A 21,600-nucleotide genomic window follows, 5' to 3' on the forward strand; every position below is an offset into this window, starting at 1 on the left:
CATGCACACACATTTCTGGTTGCATACATTTGACCTTAGGGTCAGTACTCTAATAAAAAGAGAATAGATAGACACAGTGTGAAGTATTTTACTGCTTTGGGAAAGACAGAACTGAAAACACTAGTTTCTTTTTAAGATTACTGTAGTCGATGTGTAGGACAGAAGGTAGGTACATAGATCGGTAGAATTAGTTGCCACAGTGTACCTTTCTGCAGCTTGTCTGCTGAAATGCCTGCTGAAAAGCAAGTAACAAGACTGTCCTAACAGTCAGGAATCACGCTGAGATGAGGAGTAGCTCTCTAGTGTTTATTACTGCTACATAAGACAGAATCCTAACAAACTGAAGAAGCGTGGGAAAACCCAGACAGATAAACCCCAAGAGTCAAGGCAGGTCTGATCTGTGTCTCTTTGAATGGCTGCTTAATTCCTCAGTACTACGCATGCGTTTTCCCCCCTGGATAGAGGCCCCCTCCTGCTCGCCATCAGTACTCATGACAAAGACTTTACCCAAGGCAACGTCTGGTCACCTGAGACATAAACTGTAATCTTAACATATATACACAATTTAATTACATGTTCATAGTTTTAACATATAGGTTTCACTTTGTAGTTTTCTACAGGCATCAGATTTACTGTTCAGCATTTTGAAAATCCTGAACTGAGCATTCAATTCACGCTCCAAGTGAAAAGGTAAGAATACGTATGTATAATGAAAAAAATTTCTTTATTATGGTCTTTGACCAGCATTACAAATAAGAAAAGGAAGTATATAGCTACAGCAAACCCATTACCAAGAAATTATCATAAAACAATAGAACAACACATCTACGTCAAAGTTTTGCACAGTTGTCTGGCTTGGTAAAAAGGTTTGGCCCTTAAAAAATGAGGAACATTATCTTGATTTATATGACTCTCAAATTTGGAAATATTTGGGGAAAGCAAAACACATCTCAGGATATCATATAAAAGACACTGTTTCTATCTCCGTTGAGCCACAAGGGCAAAGTCTGTGATTATAAAAACTCTCATGAAACCTACCCACCAATAATGCAGAAGGAAGAGTGTTAAAATGGGTACATATGTATATTTTATTAACTCACCTCACTACACTACTGTACCTTGGAGATCCTGTCTGAACCTCAGCTCCCATCTGCCTCAACAGCACAGATTAATAGAGAAGGAATTGTGGGTGTTTCAGTCCAAAACAATTGAAGGGCGTGGGGGTACTATTCTTTCTCTATACCAGAATTTCTTAAAGTATGGTCTGAGGACCCCTGGGGGCCCCCCAAGACCCTTTCAGGGGTCCACAAAATCAAAGTGATTTGTAAGTTCTTAAAGATATTTGCAACATTTTAAAACAAAATCACTCTTCTCATTTTTTTTAAATTTTTTAAAAATGTAGGCATTTTTTCATGAAAAATACTTCGTTAATATCTAATGGATTTAATTTTTTTTTTACATGACTCAATAAATAAATACTCTACAAATGTGTCAGTTTTAATTTTTAACACAGTAAATATCAATAAATATAACCCATACAAACAAAAGCTCTTTTGGGGTCCTCCATAATTTTTAAAAGTGGGAAGGGGTCCTACACAAAAGGTTTAAGAAAACACTGCTTTATACTGATACTAATTTGTCCAGTTTACTTTGACTAAGGACATATCTAGGGAGTCTACTCATCTAGGATATGCTTGGTAGAGGAAGCTATATCCCTTGAGCATTGTAGATTTAAGTTAAAATGCTTCAGATTTATATATTTGAAGCATAATTAAACTTTACCTTAATTTATTTTAGTTCCAACAAAGTTAATCCCAACAGTAATTTGGTTGAACTTAAGATTGACATCAGTGCAATAGCTCAAGTACAGATCAGAGGGTAAGTACATTTATTCTGAGCTCAAATATAAAATGAATCATAATTAGTTGATTGTGGCTGTGCATTATTTAGGCACTTGTGATTATTGGCTCCCAAATCTGGTAGGCCTTAAAAGATACTTCTTTTCAGAAGTTCTGCTGGTTTTCATCCTACCAAAACAATTCTTCTTACATATCTTCTGATGCTGCTGTATCACGTGCATGGCCAGATTGTATATTTGCAAACTGGCATATTGGCTTAACGGTAAGGTGACAGCCATGTGAGGGCTGATGGAGTATGATGAATCCGTGCCAACGGGTCTTTTATGTGATCACATAATACAATAAAACTACAATTACCAGTTTGGCTGCTCATTTAGCACCAGGCAACTTTCTTACTTTTCCTGTGTGTGTGTGTGCGTAAAACCATGACATCCTGTGCCATTCTATTCATTCTTATTCATAGAAGAGTCTTCCATCATAATAAATTAGATTTAAATTTACTAAGTTAGTGGAAGAATAGTCAGAGTTCCTTTAGGCTACCCAAGAGGGTCTATTCATGCAGCAGGATTGCCTCAAGTCATGATTTCCGCACTGTTTTTGCAACTTTTTCAAGTGCACACCACAGCAACATGAAAAACTCATCTTCAAAAACAAATGGCCAAGGTTCCACATGGGACATGAAAACATTCTTAAAGTGTGAATATTCTGACATGTAAATTTTTAATTAAATATCTAAATCTAATCATCTGATCCTTAGAAGAATGCTGCTGAGGGAATAAAAAATTATACGTATCTTTCATATCCTATAGCTGAGCACAGTTAACAATAGCTGTATATTTCCTGAAAGAATATCCTGCCAGTACAGATGTTACTCATATCATGTAAAACAAAGACATTTCCTTATTTCCTAAGGAACATTCAAGGGGATGGTTTTAGCAGAATTAATATATACGCAGTTAAGATGACATCCCTTCTTGAAACATTCTGCTTCATTTTGTTGCCCATTACAAAATATTTTCTTTAAAAATCAAGAACTGATGATTGGCTCTTATTTAAGTGACTACATCGTACAGTATTTTAGTAATCTAGTAATTTGCATTGGTATTAAAAGTTAAACTATACAACAGAGTTGAGAGGTGCTGTTTAATACCAAATGAATGGATATGTATGTGATGTTGAAATGGTAGTCTTTTTGGAATCTCTGACTAGTGTCAGAAGTGTCCACAAGGAGGTCACAAAATTGCAGCTGTGCAATCAAAGCCCTGTCAATTTTTTTCATGTTATATGTACAACCCCAAATAACAACAGGTAGTCCTCAACTTATGACCATTCATTTATTGACTGAAGTTACAACAGTTACTTACACTATGAAGAAAGTGACTTATGACCAGTCCTCAAGCTTACGACCATCACAGTGTCCCTGCAATCATGTGATCAAAATTCAGGAGCTTGGCAACCAGCATGTATTTACAATGGTTACAGCATCCTGGAGTCATGTGATCACCATTTGTGACATTCCCAGCTGGCTTCCAACAAACAAAATCAATGGGGAACCATGTGATTCACTTAACGACCACCACAAAAAATGTCATAAACTTGGGTGCGGTCATGTGATGCCTCGCTTAACAACCACACCACAATGACAAATTTCCCAGTCCCTATTGTGGCTGTAGGTCGAGGACTACCTGTATTGAGGCTTCAATCATACAGCTGTGGCTGCCATCTTGACATTTTGACCCCATCTTACAGATGCCCCTAACTAGTGGCATAGTTGCTATCTCTTCCATAAAGCCTGCAGAGCTGTATTGTGAGCGTTTCTCTGTTAGCATTCTAGCATGCTTAAAGATTTGTAACTTTCTTTCTAAAAAGCTATATGAGCTTTATCTGTAAGGAAGTGCTTATGGATGACTTATATAAATGAATCAGTAGAAGATGAATTACCATTTAGTATCTTACTTATCCATCCTTTTCTATTGGATTTAATACTTTTCCTTTGTTAAACATAACAACTGATCTCATGTGATTATGTTTATGAACCATTTCAGAGTCTCTCATCCTCCACAAATTGTGTTGCCAATTCATAACTGGGAACCAAACGATGAGCCTACTAAAGAAGATGAGATTGGACCTTTGGTGGAACATATATATGAGGTTTAAAACAAACAAACAAATATAAAAACAGCTTCCTAATAAGAAACTGCATATTTTTAATGCATAATACAGAAAGAGTGAAGTTTATTGAGAATTGTGAAAATCTCTTTGCTATGTTTAATTTACTAAATCTGTTCTGCTGATCTTGGGTGAAGAACCTATAATTATTCAGGTTACAATTAGCTGTACTCCCTGCATACCAGACAGCATGGCCATTTGTGAAGGTCGTTGTGAATTCCAAAGACTTCTGGAAGGCACAGATTCCCCACTATAGTCTAATGCAAATCTCTGGAAAAGCTGATTTCAGAACCTTGCTTTAGGCAACATTGGTTGCCTGAGCCAATCAGGAATTTTCTTTATTTCTCAACATCTAGAGAAGTTGCATCAGAATTCACAGATTCAGTGCAGCCCTCTTGTCTCTTCAGGTTCCCAACTAAATGTGACCATGTTTGGGGAAGAAGCATTGTGACAAATGAAGAAGACCCATCCATGACCATATTCAGTTGGCATGCATGAATGTAGCAAGAGTTGCACTGAATCTGTGACACCATGACAGTCATAGCTAAGTACATCTGTTACTTTAAATTGCAGAGCTACTCTAGGAAAGCAAGGCTGTGACTTTCTATTTAATGTTTCTTTCTCTCTTCCTTCTAAAATTCTGCCGTGAATACTGCAATATTCTTTCTAAACCACTGGACATATATGTAGTATATTGCGTTCTTTTATCTTTAATTTACTAGGCAAAGATAGGAAATCTCAATAGCCATTCCTTCAGTATTATGAAGCTTTTGGGACATGATGAAAAATGATGTTTTTCCTAACATTTACTTCATGCCCTTATCCCAGAAACTAGGCATATTAGATAAGTCAAACAATCAAGATGAACCAAACTAAATTACAGTGAAGTGCAAATTAAAAACAAATTCAGAATCACATCTTGAAATGAATGTGGACCTTTCATAAATGTTAATATATATTATTATCATTTCATTTCAAAGAGTTACTCAAATGAGCACTATGGAGAGAGGGAAATATAATGAATACATAATCTCCTTGGAATTTGATGGATAACTCAAATTTGAGAGTGAAACAGGATGTTTCACATATGGTTTTTATTTACAAATCAGTAGGCAGGACAGGATGGGCAATCTCAGGGAACCATGGATGACAAAATATAAACAAAATTATAAATTGAAATCTTACAAGGCAAACACTGTGTTTGTGTCGCTTATTGAGGGCTTACTGAATGTTCTTGATAATTTGGAATTAAGTTTAATATGCTATCACTAGCTCAGCACATTAGTGTATTAAAAACATACCTATCATAGTTTTAGGCTGTGCTCCTAAAGCCCCTTATTACAGAACTATAATATGTCTAAGATACTGTTTTGAGTAAACGGAAAAGTTAATAGCTTTAATGGGTAAGATATGAAGTGGGGAAAAGAAAGCTGCAGAGTTGAGAACATTTGGAAAAGAGTGGTTGCGCTGATGTCACATTAATATACTTGTTTGCTATTGACCAGAATGATAACATAGCTGCTTTAGCAGCATACCTTTAAAGAGAGAATTTTAGTTGTAATGTTATATTATTGGAAGTGGTATTGTGCTCCCAAATTATCCCTTGCATCTGATTGTCAGAATTCTGAGAATATCTGTGACAACCTAGTAATAATTGGCTACAGGTAGTCCTCACTTACCAACTGCTCATTCAGCAACCATTCAAAGTTATGACAGCGCTGAAAAATGAGATTTGTGACCAGAGCTTGAAGTTGTGACTGTCACAGCATCCCCACAGTCACGTGATCACTGTTTGTCACCTTCCAACAAGCAAAGTCAATGAGGAAGCCAGCAGGAAGTTGCAAGTTGCAGTCATGTTACATCACACTTAACGACTGTGGGTGATTCACTTAATCACCACAGCCAGAACTGATGTAAGTCAGCATGGTCACATGACATTTCACTTTATAATCACGTTGCTTAGCAACAGAGTTGCTGGTCCCAATTGCAGTTGGTAAGTGAGGACTACCTGTAATCTAATTAATAATTAACTTAGACTTTCAGTCAATTTAAAGTACTGCTAAGCTTCGAGTGAATAGTCAAATTGCCAAATGTTACTGAATCATAAAAAAAAGAGAATGAAAAGTGTTTCATTTCAAGTGCAAAACTTCACATTTCCATGCAAAATTGCAGTTCTGCTCAGCTGTTTGAACATGTGTGGAAATATTTTCATAGTAAAGTTTCATGAAGTTTTGCACTCAAAATAATTAGAAATGAAAGGTTTTACATGCCCATATTAGAAAATACCTGAATGTCCTGTGACATTCATTTTGTTCATTTATGATTTTGCTGCCTTTACATTAAATCCAAGTGAAAAGGCAAATCAAAATACTTCAATTTTCCAATCTGATGACTTCCTTAAGTAGGGCATCCTTTTGGGTGTTGGGAAGGCACTTGGCATCCTCTGCCTCTCTGTGATGCCAAAGGCACATGCACACAGACAGTGAGACAACTGGCAGTATACTCTCCCCACCCCATCCTGGGGTCTCATCCTGCTCTATGATGGGCTTATAAAGAAAGTGGAAATTAATCAGTTTTTGGTAACAATATATATATATAGAGAGAGAGAGAGAAGAAGAAAGTTGTATTAGGAAGGCTGATGAAGCATTAGAGTAATTAAAGAAGGGAGATAAAAATGATCCAAAAAGCAGAAGCCTGAAAAAATACTGAATGTGGAGGCCACAAAGTTAAGAGGAAAGGCACAAGAAAGCAACCAAAAAGGGATTAGAGTGGATTTCCCCAGTCTGGGGCCTTTGGGACATCTGTAGACTCCAGTTCCCAGAAATCCCACCTAATTTTTTTAAAGTTGCAATCCAATCCATCTGGACTGGGGAAGGTTAACTTAGAGCAATGATGGCCAAATGACTATTGGCCCAGGGCAGGGAAGTCTTGGTAACATCATCTAACTACGTTTTCAGTCTACACCCCGGTGGGGAAATTTTCATAGCTGTGGCTTCAAAAAGTAGTGATGGCATTGCAGTACTGAGGTAGGAATAAAATAAAAAATTGCATAATAATGTGAATAAAATCTTTGCTATCCAATTTTAGCTTAATTTTTTTATTATTATTGATCCAAATAGTTGCACAACATTGGGCCAAGTGCCATCAATGATACAGTCCTGTATGTGGAATGGCCAGTGTTGAGCAAAACAGAACTCCTTCTTTACATTCTTCACATTCAGACACATGGGCCTCTGCAGTGTCACACAAGCTCTGCAATTAACAGTTTGGAAGTAAAGGTAAGATAAAAGAGTTTCTTGATTCTCCTGTTCACTAAATCTTTGCTCTTTTAGACTTTTCTAAACTTGATCATGCCAATAAGTTAATTCTAGAATTATTTAGAGGTATTTTCATATAGGCCAGCAGCATAAAGTTGGAAAACTTGCTGTTCATAGGAAGTGGCTTGTGGGTAATTCTGGTTATTTATCAATCAGTACTAGTATATAGGATTTATTTTCTAGTTTGCAGTTGTGCAGTAAAAAGTATACAAGTCCTAAAGAAGCTGTTTCATATAAAGTCACACTTTCTGTCACATGGAAAAGCCATCTTTGCAGTTCAAGTGTACCTTGGTGCGGCTATTTATATAATTACATCATGCTAAAGTTTCAAATTAAGAATAGCACCTTCCTCATAAGAGACTGAGGTACAGGAGTGATAACTGTCTATTAAATTTCCAAGGATGATTTTAGGGACTATCCTATCTCCTCCCCTTGTTTGATCAGGAATCACTTGCCAAGCTGAGAATTCTTTTTGCATTCTTCTCATTTCTCATGCTATATGTAATATGTAACCCAAGTATACTACACATGAGGCCAACTTGCATAATCGCTCCCACTCTAAAAAGGAAAGGAAAATAAACCTAAATACATAAGTGTGCACCCAGTTCTCTACCATATATTTGCTCATGCTAGGTTGTGAGTGCAAAATACTGCTTTTTCTTCTACAGCCTCACCTCAAACACATCAAGGTTAATCGTATATTTATATGAAGTGTTTGATCAAGCAATGCTTCTAAAGGTTCATTTAAATATTTCAAAATAATCATAATCTCAGCAAATTTGGAAAGTATATGCAAAGATATTCAGAAAAAAATAGGAATTTCTAAATTTAAACCACCTCTGAGTCAATTGTGATACAGTATTTTTCTTCAAGGGAAATTGTGTATGGAAGAATGCAATTAGAAAATGGTTGGAATGAAAAATGCCCATGGAATTTACAGGAAATGTCCCCAGTCAAGATTTTTTAATGCTTAATGCTCCATGGAGTTTCTAGAAAAAATTACAATCAGCCATAATATTTGAATAGAAGATGTATTACACTGAAATTAGTTTTCTGATAATAGAGGCATCCAGTTTTACCTCATTTTAAAACTATGTTAGAAGAAAATTACACAGCTCTTAGCTGTCCAGCCTATTTAGATGACCACTCTAATTCTAAGATAGAATAACTTAAATCCACTGTTGTTTGCAAATATTCTGTTTCAAATATCTGAAAAATCTTCAGCTTTGTTCAGACATCATGCTACATTAGCTTAACTCGGTGCCTCTAAATTAAAGAGTATTGACTTGATCCATATGGATGGGAAGAATCATAACTTAGCATTAAAAGAAGCTTACAAGCCAGACTGGGTGGGAAATACCTCAGCAGACCTGCAAGTACTTTTCATTTTGATTTTGATTTTGGATTAACAATAAGTTAGTGCATCATCCAAACGTGGACAGACTTTGATTGTAATATACTGTAGTTCAGTGGAAAAGAACAAAATCAAAGTTTAGGAAGCTATCTTGTTTTTTCTAACTATAATACAGTTTAATTACAGTTAACTTATGGCTCTGATAACATGTGGAACTATTGTCAACCTGTAACAGAAGTGAAATTTCTGCTTGCCATGCAGAATGCTTGGGGATTTTTGCCCAGTGGGAGAATAGTCTCAGGGTTTATGGCATATATTCTAATTTTGTTATCATTTCCATTTTGTGTGAGACAAGTTTCCAGGTACCTATTTCTGCAAGAATGCCAGTGTTGATTTCCAGCATTAAAGTGCAAAGCATTTAATGCTTTGCTCTAATTGGTTCAATACTGTGAAAAACACAGCTTCCTTCTGCTGATGAGACTCAAATTAACTTTTTCCCAAATTCATATCCTGCCTATTTACAAAAAACCAAGCTGAATCTAAATCCATTATTTTATAAATAAAAATAATGTAAAAAAATCCTGCAAAGAAAAGTCATGTAGATATTGACTCTTTTTGCATTGTTATATTTGGACCTATTCAGTCAGAGATTGAATATTTCATGTTCTGGAAAGCAGCAGTTTTAGACCTTGGATACAGTTATCTTACGAGGCCTGTGTTGCATTACTTCAGCTGTGTACTTGACTTAAATATTTCTCCCCTCTTTCCTTTCACCACTCCCCTCCCATTTTGAAACTTCAGAGCAAAATTAATACAAGGAACCTAGATAACTATATAAATTCTACTGGGGCAAGTAATGTTGCTCCAATATTCTGCTATTCTCTGAAAAGTGATTTGGAGACCGTAAGGGATCCTGTATTTCAGCTTATTGGTCTATTTTTTAATAAGCATCTTATTGGTCCTAATAGAATGATTAATTAATAATGAAAGGGTTTTTCTTATCAATGCTGATGTTCTATATGACTGTAACAGAATCTGGCCCCAAGAGTGTTATTTATATACAGTATCATCATACAGGGATTGTATCCAGGCTTTAAATAATTGGATAATAATAATTACACACACACACACACAAATACAGGATCTTTCTAGACAGTAATTTATCCTGCTGATGTTTAATTATAAAGTGTGAGCTTTCAGGGAAGAACAATTAATGTGGTGGAGAGAGAGGTCAGGATGAAAGCCAAGATGTCTTGAGAACAATGCATCTTCTAGGACAATTGTGAAGTGGATTTAAAATTCATTTCTCTTTTCTGCAGTTTACTGTCCCAGACAACACTCCAGAACTTGCTGCTTTTTTACGCAATTCCTCCGTCCCTCACTCTGTTGGGCGGAGGGAAGCCAAATTGATGGAGCATCAAAAGAACTCTGCAAAAATTCTGGTGAGATAATTATATATTTTTGTGCTTACAAAAATACAAAATACAAGGCTTACAATTCAATTACAAGAATAGAATGATTACTTTATCTTGGCCTTGGTAATGCCAGCAGGACCCTCATTTTACTTGGCATGTTCATGGAAGAACTTTTTATTGTTTGTTCTTTTGTGAAGAAGGAACATTTGAAAAAAAAACCTTAATACTAGTTTATTGTGTTCAGGCATCATCGTTTAGAGAACCATTTACAGTTAGCTAATAGGCAACAAGATGTGGAACTCTCAGACCAACCTGTGAATATAAAATTAGCTGTGTCAGCCAAGATTGGACACAATAAGAGATAATGGTAGTTTCTCTGGCTTCTTTAATTTCCATATCTTAAAAGGTATGGGAGAAGTTTTAACTGGGAATCAAAGCTATCCTCAGCCCCAATACTGATTTACAATATTAATACTGTAATGTTCTAATAACAGGCTACTATGAATTACTCTCTGAGTCCAGCACCTTTCACTCAATCTGCAGTTGGGGCAGAAGAGTGCAACTACTCTTTTAACCAAGCACACAACATGGAAGTGTAAGTGTAACAGAAACCACTGCAGAGTTCTTGTAAGCTACTCTGATTCATACCAACCTGCAGTGGTATAAGATCTCTACCCTACAGTGCTGGATTGCTGTAAATTACTCAATGCTTGACCTGCAATATTCACAATATATAGTTGCAATAAGTAATTCTTTCCAGTCACAAGCTCTTTCAGCCAGCAATATGGAGACAATAGCTGTTTTAGAATTTGCATTAACAAGGGTTACTTTTAATTATTTCATTCTAAATAATGTATAGGTTGCTTCCCCTGGGTGGAACAGCTTGAGTCAATTAAAATCTTAATTTTTTCATTGATTTCTGTATACAGTTCTACTTTTGAATCATAATGATGTCTAAAAATATTTTTTTCTCATGTACAGGAAAATGTCCTATCTATGCAATGGAGTAGTTCTCTCTGTTCCTTCTATACCTGTAACGTTCTCCGTCCTCTTCTGCTCATTTCTCTTAGAGAGAGAAAGAAATAATAGCTAAGAAAAAGACAGAAAAATATAATCTGCAGTTCACTTTTTACTCTCCTCTTGATTTTTCGGTATTCTAATTCAAATCTATATTTGGATGTATTTTCTAACACATTTTATGCAGGTTTAAAACCTGGTATTATTTAATTTTTTTTTTTTAAAGAACCTGTAAATCCAATTACAAATTAACGAAAATTACCAGTGTTCTTGATTTCTTATCCTGATTATCAAGGTTAAGCAAATATAAATTCTAATTTCTGGGAAGACCATCTATGAAACAAGTGTTATATTATAGAAAGCCTATTCATCCATAACAGAATAATGCTTCAAGATGTTGTTATTTTTTGCAACAACTAACCTCTGCCAAAACAAATTCAACAACCAAATGGTTATCCCAGTTGTTAAAATTTGTGTACGGGTAGGTTGGGGGAAGAGAACCTGCATTTTTATAGTAAAAATAAACAGAGCTAAATCTTTTTCCAGTAGTTTGATTCAAGTGCATTGGATTTAGCCAGGTAGCACTTTACATTCTAGATCTTTCTCAACTTGTATTTTATATACCTCTAAGCAGCTGAGATTGGGGGAGGGGAAAAGAGATTATGATTAATCATCTGCTTCACTGTTTATATATCTCAGCATCCCCCCACCCCCATGTATACTTCAGTGTGGCACTACCATATTATCTTGGGTGAAGAATGCATCTACAGCAAACCAAGATTATATCAAATCCTACAACTCCATGGTTAGAATTTTTGAAAGCTGCTCATGGTGAGCCACAAGTCTTGCTTTAGCATAGGAAAAATGTTTGGCTCATTTTCTTTCTTTTCTTGTTTCTGAACAGCATGTCAAACTGTTTTTCAAACCCCCTCTTTCAAAAACAAGTGGCTCACTTGGAAAGGGGGTCATATTCAAAAATAGGGGAAAGGTCCAAACCACCCATGAGTGTAGAAAAGTAAATGAGCAGTTTTTTGAGTCCTGGCCTGTAAGTCTGTTTAATTACTGCGAAAGTCACAACAAAATAGTCTTTCAATCTAAGTTACATGCATCTGTTTTTTGTTTTGTTTTTTAAGTATCTGCCTTAGCCTTTAATTACGAGGCTCTTTTTTGATCTAGTATGACTGTGAATAGAAAGAAAGACATGTCTTCATTGCTCCTACATTAGAGAGAATAAACACTTTGGCTAGATTAAAGAGAGATTAAATAAGAAAAACTAAACAAATACTTCCTCTAAAACATTGCCTTTTAGTAAGCTCTGTATAATCGGTTTCCTGCTGAGGAAGTGAATGGGAGTTGAACAAAAAAAACACAATCTCTCATTCAGTTTTAATGAAGAAACATTTGTTGTGATATTCTATATTTTGGGTACAAATTTAACCTGGCATTTATAGAGCATAACATTATATAATTCCAATTATTTTTCTAAGAGAGCATTTTATTTTACAGAAACCCAGAGTATCAAGTTATGTACTGGGGACTTCGGGATTTGGACACAGGTCTTAAAACCCAATATTTATCCTGTTGTGTGATTTGCATCCATTCATAAATGCACATATGTCCGGGTGGCTCCTTGTGATCCTCCTATGATGTATCATCATCCAACTGACGATCCATGTTCTAATTAAAGCGGTGACTACTTACATTACTGATGATTCTTTCTGAAATGCTAGGAGTGTTCTTAGCAAAGCCAGTGTTTCCTAAAGTATATCCCGCAAACCGCTTGTATTCCCTGAACAGCACTATACTTTCAACATACCGTAATGAAAAGTGGATTTTCAGCATACATTACATCCAAGATCAAATAGCAAAAGAAACTGAATGTTATGCTGACTTTAAGACTGTTTTAACAAATCATATTTCAGATATTGATGGCACGATACGCAAACTCATGCATTTCTTTAAGATTTATTAACAATGTTTTAAATGTAAGGAAAAAAAGAATATTGTTAAAATGTTATGAAGACATCACTAAATATCAACATAAGTACTATTTCCTTATGCAGCTTACTGAGAAAATTTAAATTTACTTTTAACACCAAAACCAAGAATTTAGTTCAGAAACACAGATTTTTTTTTATTGACAATTCTCCAACAAGACAATTCTTTACTTAAACAGGTTTATCAAGAACTTAAGCTGGTATTATTTCTCTTTCTCAAAACTGAGCATTTCTTTTCTTTTCTTTTTTTTCCTTTCTTCTAAAAATGAAAGATGAGCATGTTGGTATTCTAGATTCCCCTAATGGATTTGACCATGTGAATGTCTTCAATAAATAGTTAGCATGTCTTTTTACTTTCTGTATAGAACTGCACAAATGTGGAATGTTTAATGATCACCTGTTCAGTGGGGCTCTTGGAAAGAGGGAAAAGTGCTGCATTGAAAATCCGATCTCGTTTATGGGCTTCAACATTTCTACAGGTAAGGAAATGCAAACTAAAGTATTTCTATCCTGTGCATAGAATAAATTTGTACATTGCAGCTGTAAGCATAGATGCCTCTTGCTTCTCGGAAATACTGGAAATCCCACTTCACTCCAGTTCAAGCACCATCAAGAAACCATTTTGATTGCTAAACAATCAAACATAAATTTACCATTTCAAAATAAATGTTTTTCCCTTTTGCAATGTTTGCAATCTACCATTTTAAAACTTGCCTTGTAATAAAACATGTAATGTGTGAAGCTGTTTTGAAAATATGGCAGAATGAGATCTGATTTCCCAGATCTTCAGTTACACTTCCAACTAGCGATTGGACCATACTAGCTCTCAAGAAAATGCAAGGACTGTGTAATTCAGGTCAGTCAATCAATTGATATTTTCTCTGAAAAGTATGTAAATCTTGCAACAAATTGCTCCCAAATTGCTCTCAGTTTATAGGTTGATTTCAGGATCTCATAAATGAGTATGTGAATCTGTTATTTTATTCTACAGCATTGACTTAAGCTGCCTTCCCTTGCCTGCCTGCCTGCCTTTCTCTCTACAAAATGTTTTAAATGTTTGGGAGAAAAAAGATAGAAAACACCTCCCACTAAGAATTCTGTTCTGTAGTCCAATGTGACATATGGCAAAATAATGGAATAGCATATCCTTTCAGATACAAAAGCATAATCTTGATTTAATCCATTATGATTTATTTTAAGAATAAAGAATGCATATTTCATTTCAATGAATGTTATGTTTATATTGATTTTGTGTAATTTTTCAATGATTACCTAACTTTCCACAGTATTAAAATGACACTTGCTGACTGTTCAATCTTGCAGCTAATTCTAATCTGTCATTTGAGGCCTAACATTTTCTCACAAACTGGAGCTGTATGAAGTGAGATGATTAAACAAGCTTGAGTAAACAAGCTGCTTAAGGTCCCCCCAAAAGCCAACAAAGATAATGAAGGCTGCTGAATCAAGGCCAAGAAGAACGAGCAAGTATTTGGCTCTATTTCAAAACTTGAATGTAAACAGAAACATATGTTAAATTTTGTCATCAATGTAGCTGAACCTTCAGGTCATCAGTTGCCTAATCATACAAAGAAGAAATAGCTTTATTTGGTTAGATTAATTGCATTTCTGGTATGTCTTCTATTGCTTTTCTATCTATATTAAATCTCGATAAAATAGTTAAGAGCAGAGACATCACACTGACAACAAAGGTCCGCATAGTTAAAGCAATGTCCCCGTAGTAACATATGGCTGCGAGAGCTGGACCATAAGGAAGGCTGAGAGAAGGAAGATAGATGCTTTTGAACTGTGGTGTTGGAGGAAAATTCTGAGAGTGCCTTGGACTGCAAGAAGATCAAACCAGTCCATACTCCAGGAAATAAAGCCAGACTGCTCACTTGAGGGAACGATATTAAAGGCAAAACTGAAATACTTTGGCCACATAATGAGAAGACAGGACTCCCTGGAGAAGATGCTGATGCTAGGGAGAGTGGAAGGCAAAAGGAAGAGGGGCCGACCAAGGGCAAGATGGATGGATGATATTCTAGAGGTGACGGATTCGTCCCTGGGGGAGCTGGGGGTGTTGACGACCGACAGGAAGCTCTGGCGTGGGCTGGTCCATGAAGTCACAAAGAGTCGGAAGCGACTAAACAAACAACAACAACATCTATATTAAATACAATACACAGCCATTGAAGAGGCAATCTGTATAGTACTGGGGTAAGCATGGGGAGCCCATGAGCACCAAAGCCTCAATATGTCCACAGATTCCTCCCTGGGGGCCTGCCAGGCTCTTCCCCCACCCACAGTTCTTTGAGTTTAGGGGAAAAAAACATAATGTGTCCGAAGTATGACACCAATCTTATAACTTAACAACAGATTATAGAACCCAATTTAAAGAGAGAAAAATGTTGGTATTGAGAGCAGGAGTTTACAGCCTATAATTCCAGAATGGCATACAGCTTTGAAAGCCTTAGATGTGACAAATAAAGCCTTTGAAAGGTTGCCACAGAAGTTTACTTTTTAATGTCATAGAAGGGAAGCTTACTAAATGTATAGCTTATAAACATATACACTGTAATGATTTAATTTAATAATTTTCATTCAATTGAATGAAATGAAATTTATTTTTTGTCTTGGGTCACCTTAATGGTGGGGTGGGATGTCCTTCACCAAAACTATTCAGCAGACAAATGCAATCCTTGGCCTGAAAAAAATGTGTCCCACTCACTACCTTAGAAGAATTTCCGTGATACTGCTGTTCTGAGTGGAAAAGGTTTTTCTTCCCCAAGTATAACTCAGCAAGCCAAATGCAATGGGGCTTGGTCCTATGGCATTAGTAGCAAACCCATTTTCACAGATTAGAAAATCATTAAAATCTGAAGAGAAACCTAAATTTTCCCCAATAGAGTTGACTACTGAGACTGGGAAAAACGACTACTTTCTCCTCCTCTCAGGAATCCCACCTGCAAGCCAGATGCCTTGCTTGGCCTCCACTATATACCTTTGGAGTGGGTTATTGACTTCTGCTGCTGTGCTTCATTGAGACCAAAGCAGGCACCATCATCCATCACCAGGCCTACTGAGAACTCATTTAAATTGTTTTTTACTACTTAGGTGGGCTGATAGGTGATGTGCTTTCCAAATTACCTCTGCCTGAGTCTGGGTAGTATGCAGACAGATTCTGTACTCAGCATGTCTTGGAAGTGCTTAGCTATTTGGAATCCAGGTACCCATATGTTTCACATTTGCTGAAACAGAAACTCTCATTTTTTTAGTATGATAATAGATTGAATACGTTTAACATTTGGAAGGGTCCTAATACTCCAGAGAATGATAAAAGATATCATTACAACCATACGTTTGTGGAGCTCTCTAAACCCCTTCATCTCTGTTACACAGATATGAATTTATAATGCTTAATAGGAGAAAACATATTTCAGGTTTTGTTCTAACAAGGTTTTATCCCATGCCAAAGGTGGAAATAGATAAAGAAGAACTGGCCCAATACTACTGATGTCTGATGTGAATGTCTTAAAAAAGTCACCAACTTACATTTAAATGAACACATAGATTAGGATCCTGAATAGCACAAGAGTCTTATTTTCATGAAATGTTTACATATCTTCATACAAATGAAGGAATCTGTCCCTTTAAATACATTTATAAGCACATGAGATTCAGAGCTAAATCCACAGGGTTGTAGGTGGGGACACGTCACAGATCCAACTAACTAACTGAAAATAATTTCTGAAAAAAACTAAACTTATATTGGAAAACTGTTCCAGTGTTTGGTACACAACTTCTACTAGTCCTGTAACATCATATTTTGAACTGTCCACAGTTTCTACTATTCCAGCAAAAATTGAGTGTTTAAGCACTAGAAGCTTAAATCTTGCCATGCTGAAGAGAAGTATGTCAACTGAATATGTAAGAGTGGGAAACATAGAGTGTCTACATCCAGGAGAAATCTGAAAGATTCAGTTGCAGATTGTTGCTGGCTGTGAATATTGCATGAATAGCTTTCTACCACAGACAAATTGCTCCATGTGTATTGAAATAATACATTGTACAAGGTTTTTCCCACATCAATCCCTCCCCATCTTCAGTTTATATTAAGTGATAAAAATTGAATTCCTAGAGCTTATGAAGCAACTCTGAGGATTCAATGGCCCAAGGCAAAGTTTAAGTTTTAAAAAGAAGTTTGGCAGATGGTAATCCCCAGGAAACGTACTGCAGTAGGTTTGTGACAGGCTCAGAATTGAAAAAGAATGCACCCAATGGTGAAAGAAGTTTTTACTGTTGATGTATTTCCTAGAAAGGGTCTATGGAAATGGCTCATGTCCTTTACCGCTCATCCATTAATCATAGAGTGTGTGTATTTGATTATGTCAGGAAGATAGGACATGCCTTTAATTTAGGGTCTTTTTATAGCGTTTAAGTGGCTTGCTTGAATATATGAAGTTTTTCACAGGAAGCTATATTGCTTTATATCATGTTACTCATACAAACCTGTACACTATTCTAGGGTAAGCAATGTTATACAAAGCATGGAAGAAGGCATGAGAAATAGTAAGCAAAAGAAATTGAAGACATGAGGGATAAAGGGAATAAAGGGAATAAAGCTAAATAAACTTTAGACAAACACAATCCACTGTACCTTTCGGTCCTTGCAAGCCACGCTTGCTTCCACCATCTCCATAAGTCAGTTCATACATTGCTTTTTGCAACTCTTTAAACCTTTTCACATCTCTCTCTTTGAGGATTTCATCAGCAACATCCAGCCACAACTTTCTCAATATTCCCTTCCTCTCAACACTTCCCACTTCCTTCATGTTTGTTTTGTGGTTCAGGTCTCATTAATTCTCTGTATATGAGCAGATCATCTCAAGTTATTTCTTTAATACTGATTACTCATCTCTGTATTTAATCCACATTCATTCATTCATTCCTAAACTTACCTCTTCTTGTTGTATCACACATACTGCTTAAGTACATAATATTTGCTGCAAATCATTGAGGTTCTCAACAACACAGCCTGGTTTGCATACAAAGTACATACTCATTCAGATACACAGCCAACACACATCTAACATGTTCATGAGAATTATATATTCTCATATGTTTTCCCACAAACACAACCAAAAGGACAGAGGACATCCTTGTCTTATTCCTTGATCAGTGCTGAAGGCTCAGAATTGAAAAAGAATGCACCCAATGATGAAAGAAGTTTCTACTGTTAATGTATTTTCTAGAAGGGCTCTATGGAAATGGCTCATGTCCTTTACTGCTCATCCATTAATAAAGGGAATAAAGCTAAATAAACTTTATACAGACACAATCCACTGTACCTTTCTATCCTTGCATTATTTTATTTATTTATTTATTTATTTATATTTCAAATTTTGTCACTGCCCATCTTACTCAAAGAGGGACTCTGGGCAGTTTACAATAAAACTAAAATAAATAAAGATTAAAATACAATAAAAACAATATTCTTGAGTAAAAAATATAAAATACAAGATAGAGATGTTAAGAAGTTCTTAATTTAAATTCATTTAATTCATGGGAGCCTCTTCAGGATGCTAACCACCCCAGGATTGATTACCCCTCCTCATGCCCCAAGTGAGATGGCAGAGCCAGGTCTTCACCCCTTTTTGGAAGGCCAGGAGAGTGGGGGCCTGCCTCACCTCTGAGGGAAGAGTGTTCCATAGGGCGGGAGCCACAGCGGAGAAGGCTCTCTTCCTGGTCTCCACTAATCAACAGTCTTTCATGGACGGGGTCCGTAACATGCTCTCTCTGCCTGACTGGGTGGGACAGGTCAATGTAATGAGAGTATGACAATCCCTCAGGTAACCTGAACCCATGCCATGTACAGCTTTAAAGGCGATGACCAACACCTTGAATTGGACTTGGAACCAAACTGGCACCCAGTGCAGCTCCTGAAGCAAAGGTATTACATGTGCGATCCTTGGGATACCCAAGACTGCTTGCACAGCTGCATTTTGAACCAGCTGTAGCTTCTGGATACTCTTCAAGGGTAGCCCCATATAGAGTGCATTGCAGTAGTCTATATGGGAGATTACTAGGTCATGAGTGACTGACCATAGGACTTCCTGATCCAGGAAGGGGTGTAACTGGCACACAACATGAAGTTTTTAATCGATCGTTCTAAACCGCCCAGAGTCCCCCAACGGGAGGACATGGGTAGGGATAAATTAGATAGACAAATAAATAAGTTGAGCAATGGCCCTCCTGGCCATGACTGCCACCTGCTCTTCGAGCAGGAGTCATAAGTCCAGGAGAATCCCCAGTTTCTGCACCAGCAATGTCTGGGGCAGTGCAACTCCATCCAGAACTAAAGATGGTAAATTCCCAGATACAGAGGAGCCCCTAACCCACAGCCACTCTGTCTTATCAGGGTTCAGCTGAAGCCTGTTATTCCCCATCCAGACCCTGCAGCCACCAGGCACCAAGACAGAGTAGTCACAGCATCATTTAAATCACCCAGGATGGAGATGTATAATTGGGTATCATCTGCATATTGATGATACTTCATCCTGTGGTGACAGATGATCTCACCCAGTGGTTTCACGTAGATGTTAAAAAGGAGCAGAGAGAGTACTGAGCCCTGCGGCACCCCACAAAGTAGGGGCCACGGGCCAGATCTCTCGCTCCCTATCAAGTCCGATTGCAACCAGTCCTGCAGAAAGGAGGTGAACCAGCACAAAACTATGCCACCCACCCCAAACTCCCTAAGCCGACCCAAAATGATATCATGGTCAATTGTATCAAAAGCCACTGAGAGGTCAAGGAGAGCAAGGATGGATGCACTGCCCCCATCCGGCTCCCGCCAGAGATCATCCAAAAGTGCAATCAATGCTGTTTCCATCCCTTATCCAGGCCTGCAACCTGACTGAAAAGGGTCCAGATTACTTGCTAAACATTCAGTTTACTCTTATGTACAGTATGCTTCACTTCCATTATATACCAGTCATATGAAGTGAGTAACGTTCAACTCTGTATTTGCACAAGATACACTTTCTCTAAATCAACAAATATACAATAAACTTTCTTTTTCACATTCACACATTTCGCAGTGATGTGCTAAAGAGCAAATATCTGGTTTGCATACCTATGCACCTTCTCAAATTTTGTTCATTCTTACCTCTCACCCCCTCAATCAAAATTCTGCCAAGCACCTTCCCAGGCACACTTAACAAAGTAATTCCACTGTAGTTTCTATATTCATGTTCATTGCAGCTCTTTCTGGTGCTTAATTGTATTCAGTATTTGGAAAAATAAAAGGTCAGAATATTTATGGGATCTAATATCAAGAACAACATGTTTTGATGGATTCTTGCTTACACAGAAGACTGAATAAATAATTGTTGTTAACAATGAACTAAATCTATGGGTGGAAGTTACGGGTGCTACGCCTTTTTTTATTACAGTTAAAGGAAGCCAATACTCTGCCATACTTTGTTTACTGAGTTTTAACAGTCTGTCTCAAAATGGTAGGACTGTGTGCACCAAAATTCAGCAGTATGATTGAAATGGGTCCCAGGTCCCCCAAAAAGAATTTGGGGGGCTGCAGGCCACAAACTGCCTACCTCTGCATAAGCCTGTTTTTGCTCCCTAATCTGATTATCAGAAAGGGCAGATACTGCTGTGGTTCTTAATTAAACAGATTTTATGTAGACAGGATCCAAGAAAAATAAAAGAAAATATTAAAGAAACTGATAAAACATAGCACTTGTGGCTCATGAGAGAAGCATGGTAAAACTGTATTTTATTTTTAATTTAATTTACCTGCTAAATCATATCTTTTTCCCAAGAGAACTGCCAGTGAACCAATATAGACAGATTTCATTTAGACTCAGGCCAGAACAAAAACCATCTAAGCCTTTGCATAGTTATCTGTAAATTTTACACACACACACCCACCACTTTTCATGATTAATGGTGGCTATAACAGTGGAGAGCCTTTTCCACCCATGGAACTTCTCCATGTGTTTGAAAACCCTGGAAAATTAGAGTTCTTAATTCCTCAGAGATGTTTCATGAATAAGGAAGCCAACATTTACAGCACACAATGGTCCTCTGTATGTAAAAGGCAACAAAAATGATGAGTTTCAACAGTTTGAAAGGATTTGAAAAGAATTGGAATTGGAAAATTGTGCATAAAGCAGCGGTGTCCAATAGAAGAGGAAGAAAAGGCAAGAATGACATGCTGATTATGATGTCAAAAAGTAGACTTTCAAGTTGAAGGGACGTTACAAATAATGTTGCTAGAGGACCAGTGTGAGATCTATTTTATTTTTATTAACATCTGTGGAATAGAGGTGGAAGTACATTGATGGCATTTACTGATAACCCCATCTAGAGAGACAGTATTATTATTACAGGAAACCATCAAGAAATTATACAGAGTGAACTGGGTGATCCCATGACCTCAAATAAGAGAAATGGAAT

The 21,600-nt window shown here is 36.8% G+C and overlaps 1 protein-coding gene across 1 annotated transcript in view; it reads left to right on the plus strand.

Annotated features, from left to right (window-relative positions):
* The window catches only part of ITGA8 (integrin subunit alpha 8), a 130,396-nt gene that overhangs the window by 77,866 nt on the left and 30,930 nt on the right, over positions 1-21,600 (plus strand). The window contains exons 22-27 of the mRNA XM_063303582.1: positions 611-690; positions 1,798-1,878; positions 3,905-4,010; positions 7,148-7,306; positions 10,019-10,141; positions 13,494-13,607. Coding sequence (XP_063159652.1) covers positions 611-690; positions 1,798-1,878; positions 3,905-4,010; positions 7,148-7,306; positions 10,019-10,141; positions 13,494-13,607 — 663 coding nt within the window. The remainder of the gene's footprint in view (positions 1-610; positions 691-1,797; positions 1,879-3,904; positions 4,011-7,147; positions 7,307-10,018; positions 10,142-13,493; positions 13,608-21,600) is intronic.

This window comes from Candoia aspera, chromosome 4, assembly GCF_035149785.1.
Source record: "Candoia aspera isolate rCanAsp1 chromosome 4, rCanAsp1.hap2, whole genome shotgun sequence".
NCBI classification, from domain to species: Eukaryota; Metazoa; Chordata; class Lepidosauria; order Squamata; family Boidae; genus Candoia; species Candoia aspera.